Below are 9,211 nucleotides of genomic sequence, written 5' to 3'. Positions count from 1 at the left end.
GCTGGCTTCGAGTCTCGGAATTTGGTTCTCTCCTGCAACTAATTTGGAATAACGTTTGAGAATTCTGGTAGCTGGTACCCTTTCTGTGTCATGTTTCTTCTCTGCTGCAGTATGGAGTGTAGAATAGCTGCTATAAAAACTAGAAAGAAAAATGTGGTTTATTAACCAGTATGTAAAATGCACTGGGCCAGTTCTGAATGCTTTCAGTGAAGAAACTAGAAATGCAAGTAATGTTGTACTGTCAGATTATGGCTATATATTAGCCAACATGTTGTGTTGTTCCTTCCCTCCCCCACTGATTGCTTACGCCAGTGGTTCAGAACAGCATTGAAGGCATGTTACAGTGTTAGGGACCCTGTTCTAGGAGAGGTTGGTGTAGGATCTGTGGCTTTTTACTTGATGCCTCAAGTTAATGTGGTAATACAACCCAATATATAACGAGAAAAGCTCTGTAATGGAGATGCATTTTCATTCAGTCTTAGGCCACAAACTGCTTGCGGCAAGGAAGTCAGGGTGCACCGTTGTATTTTATCTTCAGCAGCACTGAACTTGCCTCAGGAAGATCAGGATAACGTTACAGCATGTCAGAGCTTGAACAGCAATGCAACTGCTTGCACATATGATAACCTGGTGGTGGGTTTGAGCATCCCAGTTCATCAACTGCCTTGTTTAGCAACAGAGCTAAATGACCACGTTAATCCTATAGCATGATGGTGAGTGGTTTCCTCCCTCCTACAGAACACCTGCACATGACAGAGGCAGCAATCACCTGACTGGCTGGCAAAGGCCTTTTTAAAAGTAGCTTGACTGCTTGGGAAGTCAAAATATTTTTATACAAATTCTTCTGAGAATAGCAGCGTGCTCCAATACATGCTTAAGTGACTGGTGACTTCCAGCCAATGGAACTGGTGGATGTTGCTTTAACTTGGGCTTCTACCTCCCCAACATGTAGCTATTTGGGATACTGTAATGGACCCTTAACCAGAGCTTCACAGTATGCCTGTAAGTGTGACAGCAAAAGGCAGTGCCCAGGGGTTGGCTTGTTACAACCAGAAAACAAGAGTGTCTGATTGAGTAGCTGTTCAGTAACTTGCAGAAGCTAGACTGCAGCAGTTATTGGACAAGCCTGTACATGAAGGAAGCACTTCAGTGCTTTGCTCTAGACTTCATGCCAATACTGACCTCTGAGCCCACACATAACACCCACAAAATCACTTCCACCTGTTTAAACCATGCCCTTGCTATTCATGAAAGCATTAAACAGCATGGCAATTAGGCAACAGGCCCAAGCTTTCAAAAGTGGCTGCAAAGAGCAGCACTGACATTCTCTTACAATGACTTCTGTCAGAGACCTGAGTTATTAGATTGCTTATTGATAATCAATCTTGACACTGAAGTCTAGTTCTGCATGCACTGGAGAGCAGACCATGCAGACTAGAAGAGTCACAGACACCTTGAGGTGGCTTGCATCCACCTCTTGTAGTAAACAGGCCTTCTTTTCCCAGTCACTACACCACCCTGCCATCTTAGTTTTCTAGCAGTCACAAAATACCACTTATTTTTAAATCCCATTAGCACTTTTTTTGTCTTAACAGTGAGCACCATGCTGAACACCAGAAAGGGGAGAGCTTGTGCACAAAGCTACAAAGGAAGGGTAGCAGAATCCATCCTAAAATGCCTGCCCTCTCAAAAATGGGTGCAAGTTTATTACATAGCATATACTCTTAAGAAATGCTGTACAGTGGTTAGTGTGCATATGGTATTATACCTGCATGTTTTCAAAAGCTTTCAGGTAGAAGCTTGAGGAGCTATAAATACCCATCTTCTCAAAAGAAATAAGTCTACTACTTTGTAGTACACCAGAAGACACCACTGAAGCTCTTCTGGCACACAGTCATTGAAGGCAGTAGTTCAGCTGAAGGATATTAAGCTGTAGCCCATTGCTTTTATTCCTTCAGCTGCCCTTCCAACCACTGACACTTCAGTTCCACTTCCAGACAGTAAGTAAAAAAAAAAGCAAACACACACACGTGGGCATGATGGCTCTAGAAATTTATTTTCAGAGCTTAGTGCTTTAACTATGATTAAAATACTCATTAAGCAATTTAAAAATGCTACCAACTGGGTACTAGAACTAGACAGGAATACAACTAACACCACTACTTTCATGCACTGACAGATATTAGTTTGCTCATGCCACTGAAGTAGGATCTTTCCCGTTCACTCATCACTTCAAAATGTAGGGGTCTTCTACAGAAGTTACATTCAGCTGATGAATGTGGTTTCAAGTCTAGACCGACATCTTTCCATGTAGCCAGCAGTTTTTCTGTTAAGAACAGAAAAGATCAAGGCTTAAGACAGTGGACTGATTTAGGGAAGCAGCAAAAAGGAAAGTGTTAGCATACTATCCCTCCTTATTTGCTAGGACAGTATGTGAATTCACTGTGACTTAACTCACTCAAGAGGTAAGCTATCTGGACTGCAAGTGAGTCTCAGCTATCCCCATACCACAGGACAGGACTGACTGGGCAGGTCCATGTTTAAGACTGGTTAACAGCTCAGCTGAGGGCAGATTTCTTTGGACCCCACCTAACAAATGAAGATTAGTTTGGACAATGCATGAGCAGAGCCAGCTATGATGGAACTGACAGCGTAGGGTGGCACTGGCCTTGCACACTCCATTCTAGGTTGCAGTGCACTGGCCTTTAAGTCATGCTCAAAGCAGGTTAAGTGCTGAAGTACACTCTTACATGTTGCAGCAGTGGAAAGACAATGTCCAGCTAGCAACATCTAAAACTTAAGTGCTTCCTAATCTCATCTTTAGTACAAAGACTACATAGATAGCCCAGTATCTTCATTGCACTGATGCAAGAATCCACTCACCAAGAAAGTAACTCATCATTTGAGGGGTGTGGTGAGGTGTAGGGGCAATACGTAGCAGCTCCTCTCCACGGGGAACTGTTGGGTAGTTGATTGCTTGGACGTAGATGCTGTGCTGGCTCATCAGCTTGTCACAGATCTCTGTATTTTTAGCTGCATCTGCAACCTAAAGTTAAAACCTGTAAGTTACAACATCAACCAAAACTTGCAATGTGGCAGACCTGCCAGCCCAACTGGGCCAGCCACAAGAATCCAACAGAACTAGTCTCCCCTGTGCCACTATGAATAGCATATACCTCAGAAGGCCTAGAAGCTTGTGCTGTGAAGTCCTCTTGGCATAAGCACACCATTGCAGCCTAGGCAGGTAGCTGTTTATATACAAAATCTTCTCTTTCCTACCTTGTTACTTCCCTACTTTCTGTATACTCTTAGGTTGTGGGTTTCATCCACTTTATCACTCTGCTTTACAACATTTATAGGAGGCAAAGAACAACTTAAGCCAGACTCTTGGCACATCACTGCTGAATACAGAGACAGGTTTGAACTTTGTGAAGGTAGTAACCAATACCTGAAAGTGTAACATGATCATGGACAGGAAAACAGGCACCACAGTCCTGTGTCAACAGTATCCCAAGTACTCACCCGTATTGGAATGATGTGACTGGGGCAGTGCACCACAGGAAGCCCCGCATCCATCAGCATCTGTCTCATAAGCTTCACATTGCGTTGGTGCTGGCGCCTCAGAACTTGCCCCTCTGCACTCTTCAGAGTTCGGACAGATTCCAGGGCACCAGCTAAGAGCATGGGTGGCAGGGATGTTGTGAAAATAAAGCCAGCAGCATATGAACGAACAGTGTCTATCAGAGAACTTGTACTGGAGATGTAACCTCCTACACAGCCAAATGCTTTGCCTGAGGCAGGGGGAAAAAAAAAAAAAGCAGCCAAGGTTATTCCTTCCACCCATTAGAATGGCTTGAAGTATTATAACTTTTTTCCAAGTAAAAGGCTATTTTGACTATGTACTTAATGTAGTCATTGACAGGCAACAATTCTAGCACTCTCTGCTAATCTTGTATTTACTCAGCACATGTTACAGCTTTTTTTTAAGCCAATCCTGCTAACACGGATCTAGCTATTACACAGCAAGGACAGTTCAAGACTCTCTCAAATACTTAAGTTTTGATTTTGGGGAAGACCTTACAAGCCCAATCATCAAGCATAGACTTCAATAGTGACCCCAAGTGATCAACATTAAGTCTCTCAGCAGATTTAAAATAATCTGTTCCAGAGATGCTAGAAATAGCCTGTGCTCCTAGAGAGCACAGAAGGTTGTTACTGTGACTGTGCAGTAGAATGATCTGCCTCCCCTTTCCAGATGTTCAGGTATGAGAACAGAGCCACTGGTAAAGCTAGGGTGCCTGGTGAATGTTTCTGTTTCTATTAGGCTGTAACCCAAGACTAAGTTTCAAAGCCATGAAGTTTCCTATTAAGTTTTATTTATGTTTTAGAAGCTGTTTAAACAACTTTCTGATTTGCAGCAGTAAACTTACTAAGGCTGCATTCTACTCAGATAATAGCAGTTGCTTCAGTTCTTGCCAAATCTCTTTACATAAGTCCCCATCTCAAGTTTCTAGATTAGGAGCACTCCATTTCACATAAAGAACTAAGCACTACTAAATATAGAGGACTACCCTACTAGCACTCTCACCTGAATTTATTCCTGAGTTGTATAATATGCCACTGGAGGACTTTTTGCTAGCTTGTTTAAAGAAAAAACCCCACAATGCTACCTTAACTGGTTTGTAAGGCAGTGTAAGTAGCTTAACACAAGCTTTTCAGACTGTGGGACATACTTAAATCCTTTGGGCTTTCTGAAAAATCCTAGCCCCCAAGAGCCCTTAGGCAAGTTTATTTGAACAGATTATTTTGAATTAACCCACTTAATTTGGCTGCTCAGAAGCTTTGCTGCTTTAGCTTCTGTAGCAGTGCCAGGACATGCATACCAAGTGTGCCAGAGATGATGTCCATTTTGTGCATGATTCCATCCCGGTCTCCTATACCGCCACCTCGAGCTCCATACAGCCCCACGGCATGCACTTCATCCACAAAAGTGATAGCCCCATGCTCATGGGCCACATCACACAGCTCTTCCAGGGGACAGACTGCACCTAGGAACCAAAGCAATGACTGGCAGTTTAGGATTTCCTGTACTCAGCTTGGATAAATACCACAAGTTCCCCCAAACACCAGGCACTTCACAAGACTATTTCATGTAGACCCTTATCACGCTGTATACTTGCAGACTTAACATATGGATTATTTGAGCACTAACTGCACTGGAAGGGGAGAGAAGGGTTTGATGTCAGCTTACCATCCATTGAGTGAACAGTTTCAAATGCAACAATTTTAGGGGTAGATGGATCAGACTTCTTCAGTAGCTCTCGAAGATGGTTGACATCATTATGGCGAAATATGTGTTTTGGCACCCTACTGTTTCGGATCCCCTGGATCATGGAGGCATGGTTCCCAGAGTCAGAGTAGATCTCACAGCCTGAGGAAACAGCCCAGTTACTTTCTATACTTAAAAGTGTAACAGATTCCCAGCATTACTTTAGGTATTGGAAGTGTTCAGGCAGCAAGGGTAGCACATTCTAGAAAGTAATGCTCTTGAACAAAAGAGCAAGTTACAGATCATGAAGCAAGAGTAATATTTAAGGCTTATTTTAGGTGTTTAAACTAAAATAAACTTGAGCTTAAGGAAATACTGAAGGGTTTTCCCAAGTCCTTAATATTTTTATCTAACTTCTGAAGTTAGAGTTCACACCCACCAGTGGGAGGACACTAAATTCCAGTTGGAGTTTAAATGCAAGAGCAGAAGACACTGAGCTTTTTGTTCAATTCTTTCTGCAGTTCCTAGATCCCAGTCTCAGTAGGCTGCTACGTAATTTGCACAAGATGAACATAACTTGAATATGGCATTAAAAAAACCCATACTTTGCTGATCAAGTAGGATGAATCCTTAGTTCAGGTAGCTATTTGTAAAGTGTACTCCCAATTGTTTAGGGCATGCTTGTGTTTTTGTGGTAAATAGGGGTGCAATCTGTTGTCTCACCTGGCAGCATTTTAGCTAGAGTGAAAAGAGTGGAGTCATTGGCTACAAAGCAAGATGAGAACAGCAGCGCTGCATCTTTTCCATGAAGATCAGCTAGTTCTTTTTCCAAATCAACATGAAATTTACTTGTTCCTGAAATATTTCTTGTGCCTCCTGCTCCAGCACCATGTTGTTTCAGTGTATCCCTACAGAAGGCCCAAAGAGAAGCATTAGTGTTACTGCATCACACATATTACTAAATGATTATGGCCAAAAACATTTTAGTACATAATTGGCATTGCTCTAAAAAGGAACTGGCTACAAAAAGCAGCTGTTAGGTTTAAGGTCTTTGAGCAACCAACACAACCAAGTACAGCTGCAATATACCACCCAGTTTATCTGGTAACATGATGCTATGATTTGGGGGCTTTAAAGAAAATCCAAAGAGCAAGGTCAGTGACTGACAGCCATACTGCAGTGATGGCAATAATATTAAGTTGCCTACCCCAGCTTAAGAGAAGAACATAAGTTTAATTATATACCAAGAATAATATCAGAAGCAGCTTATGTAGCACAGTACAGAAATCAATTCTTCAGAAGCCTTCCCACAAAAGCTTCTGCAGGGTGCTGTAGCTTGAAACTGCACCTTAAGAACATGGCACTACTCACATAACTGCTCCACACACGCGAGGGTGACGACTCATCCCCAGGTAATCATTGCTGCACCAGACAGACACCTCCTTCTTGGTGATCAGAGAATCAGTATAATCATCTGCCATGGGAAAGACTTGTGCCTTTCTGTTCACCGTTTTGAATACACGGTAGGTGTGATCCTTCTTCTTTTCATCTATCTTTTTCTCAAAAAAATGATCATACTGGAAGGTGGATACAGCTGAAACGAGACAGGTACTTAAGCACACACGAAATAATCACAAGAGACCAAGCCTGTGGGCATTTTGCCAGATAATCTTACATTTTGGCAAGTTATCCTGAAGTAGATGAGAGACGCTTTCTGGTCTTTGCTTCAGCATAATATCCTTAAACTTCTTGAGCAAGCCACTCTGCTCTTCTCCCTCAGTCTCAATGTTCCTCACTGTGGAAGTAGTGGGTATTTTGGCAAATTCTGTACCTACAGACACTGTAATAAATTCCAGTGAACTTGATCAGTATGAAACAAAATTAACTAAGTTGAGTTCAGCAAAGCAAACATTTTAAGTAGCTCTATTCTTTAGGAAGCATGTGCCTGAATCCACGTGCCCTTTAGGATCAACTTATTTCATTTGCTTAATATTTGCATTGTACAGGCCAAAAGGAAAGCCTTGCAAATTCAAATACAACATTTCCCTGCAATACATTTGGTTCATCATGACTCAGAAGACTACTCTATAGAGCTACAGGATTTGTCTGAAAGAGTTGTTACACACCCAACTAAAGGCAAAATTCTAGCCAGCCACTTCCTTTTTGTTCCTAGTATTTTGTTCAGTTGCACAGATTTTTCTTTAAAACTATGCCACAATAAACAAACAGGAAAGAAAAATAAGCTTCCCAAGACAGATGGCAAAGCTTTACTGATGTTGCAGAGAAGTTCCTTCCTTTGAAGGACAGCCCTTCCACATCAGGAGTGCAAGCCATCAATACCCTTTAGTGCTATTAAAAAACCAAAATATGCTTGCTTGCTTTCCAGCTTGGATTTGCGTTGGTCCTTGCCTAGTACCTCAACCCAGTTTCTTCCATATCTGGATATGCCACTTTAGTCTACACCAGCACCCTGATAAAGCTCTCTTTAGTTCTAAGCATCCACTTCGGGTGTGAGCATTAACTCGATTCACCCATTTAGAGCCAGCATATCAAAATACAGTATACAGTACTCCTCCATCAAAGTCACTCAGGGAAAACACAGCTCAATATTGCAGGTGTACCATTAACACCTACGTTCTCCAACAGCTTTTTATTGCTGTTTCCCATAACCCTACCTGTTAAGACTCTGCACACTCTAGAGTCAAGTCAGGCACCAGAAGTTCTCTCAGAAGAGACCAACACTTCAGCACAGAAAATACATACCTTTCCTGTCCACCTGCATCTCCTGCACATCCTCCTGGAGTTCTAGGCTGGCCTTGCAGAAAACGTTACTGTTCTTGTGATTCATCTGAGCTGCCAGGAACGGGCATTTGGTAGCAGAGCTCTGGCTAGCACCAGCAGGTGGATGGCCGGTAGGTGGCTGGGTTCCATCTGTATTCTGTTGGGCCACCTCTTTGGCATTTTTGGCTTCCGAGGTGAAGACAGAGAAGGGAATGCACTTCAGCTTGACCCTTTTAATACACTGACAAGCTTTTCTATCCGTTACCTTTGCAATTAATTTAGCACAGATCATTCAGAACTATTTAACTGAGCAGTAACTTGTACAAGCACAAAATCCCAGTAACACCTAAGGGGAAAAAAACCCAGTACCTCCCCTCCACTCCCAAGGGGATGATTTCCTTTGGGGTTCAGCTATTTCCAGCCACCAGCCCCTGCTCTGCTGGAAGCCTTGACTCCTTCCACGAGTGCCAGAGTAAGGATCTCCCAGGGAATGTTACTGGGGGGTGAAAAGCCGCTTGTGTGGCCCAGGATGGCGGACCCCCACCTGCAGTGGGACGGCCTAACAGGCCAGTCTTCCACTTACACGGTACCCGTGCCTGGTAACCAGACATTTAAAGGATTAAGCAACCCTCATCTTGAGGCTGCCCGTTCCAGAAGTTTCCTGCTACGACATACAGCGTCTGCGTTACTTGTTTTTCCTTGAGGACGACTACGTCTGGGTAGCAGGGCCGGCTCCCCGCTGCGGTTACAGCGGCCTAGCCCGGGGCCCAGCAGCCCACCCCCGGCAGGACCTGGCTCCGCGGCCTCCGCTGCCCCCCCGGCCGTACTCACCCCGGCGGGCCGTGGGGGTCTCCTCCTCCGCCTGCTGCCCGCGGGCGGCGGACGTGGCCAGGGCGCGGGTAGCGGCCGGGGGCGCCGCCTCCATCATCCGGGGGCAGTGCTGGGCGTAGAGCAGCAGCGAGGGCCCGGCCTTCTGCAGAAAGGCCTGCGAGACGCGGGCCAGGAACGGGCAGCGCCGCACCACCGCCTCCATCCTCGCCGCCTGAGAGGAGAGCCGACGCGATATCAGCGGGAAGCGGCACACGAAGCACCGGCAGCACACCCGGTCACGGCCCCGGCCGCCGCTGCCTATATAACCCCGCCGGGCACGGCGCAAGCGCG

General features: G+C 44.5%; 1 protein-coding gene across 1 annotated transcript; it reads right to left on the bottom strand.

The window, feature by feature from the left end:
* Positions 1 to 2,035: 2,035 nt before the first annotated feature.
* ALAS1 (5'-aminolevulinate synthase 1) lies at positions 2,036 to 9,201 on the bottom strand. The gene is made up of 10 exons (XM_005435943.2): positions 8,882 to 9,201; positions 8,033 to 8,236; positions 6,945 to 7,100; positions 6,641 to 6,863; positions 5,993 to 6,177; positions 5,252 to 5,431; positions 4,884 to 5,048; positions 3,523 to 3,791; positions 2,884 to 3,046; positions 2,036 to 2,326 (listed from the first exon to the last, which is right to left on the bottom strand). The coding sequence occupies exons 1-10, from the start codon at positions 9,081 to 9,083 to the stop codon at positions 2,166 to 2,168; spliced, it is 1,908 nt and encodes a 635-aa protein (XP_005436000.2). The 5' UTR covers positions 9,084 to 9,201; the 3' UTR covers positions 2,036 to 2,165.
* Positions 9,202 to 9,211: the final 10 nt, after the last annotated feature.

This window comes from Falco cherrug, chromosome 4, assembly GCF_023634085.1.
Source record: "Falco cherrug isolate bFalChe1 chromosome 4, bFalChe1.pri, whole genome shotgun sequence".
NCBI classification, from domain to species: domain Eukaryota; kingdom Metazoa; phylum Chordata; class Aves; order Falconiformes; family Falconidae; genus Falco; species Falco cherrug.
The sequence above is the reverse complement of the archived record's forward strand: the minus strand, read 5'-3'. Positions and strand labels throughout refer to the sequence as shown.

Coding starts and splice junctions, on each gene's coding strand:
- ALAS1 (XM_005435943.2), bottom strand. CDS start 9,083: ATGGAGGCGGTGGTGCGGCGCTGCCCGTTCCTGGCCCGCGTCTCGCAG. Junction 6,864..6,944: donor TCAGGATAACTTGCCAAAAT/GTAAGATTATCT, acceptor GTCTCGTTTCAG/CTGTATCCACCTTCCAGTAT. Junction 5,049..5,251: donor AACTGTTCACTCAATGGATG/GTAAGCTGACAT, acceptor TTTGGTTCCTAG/GTGCAGTCTGTCCCCTGGAA.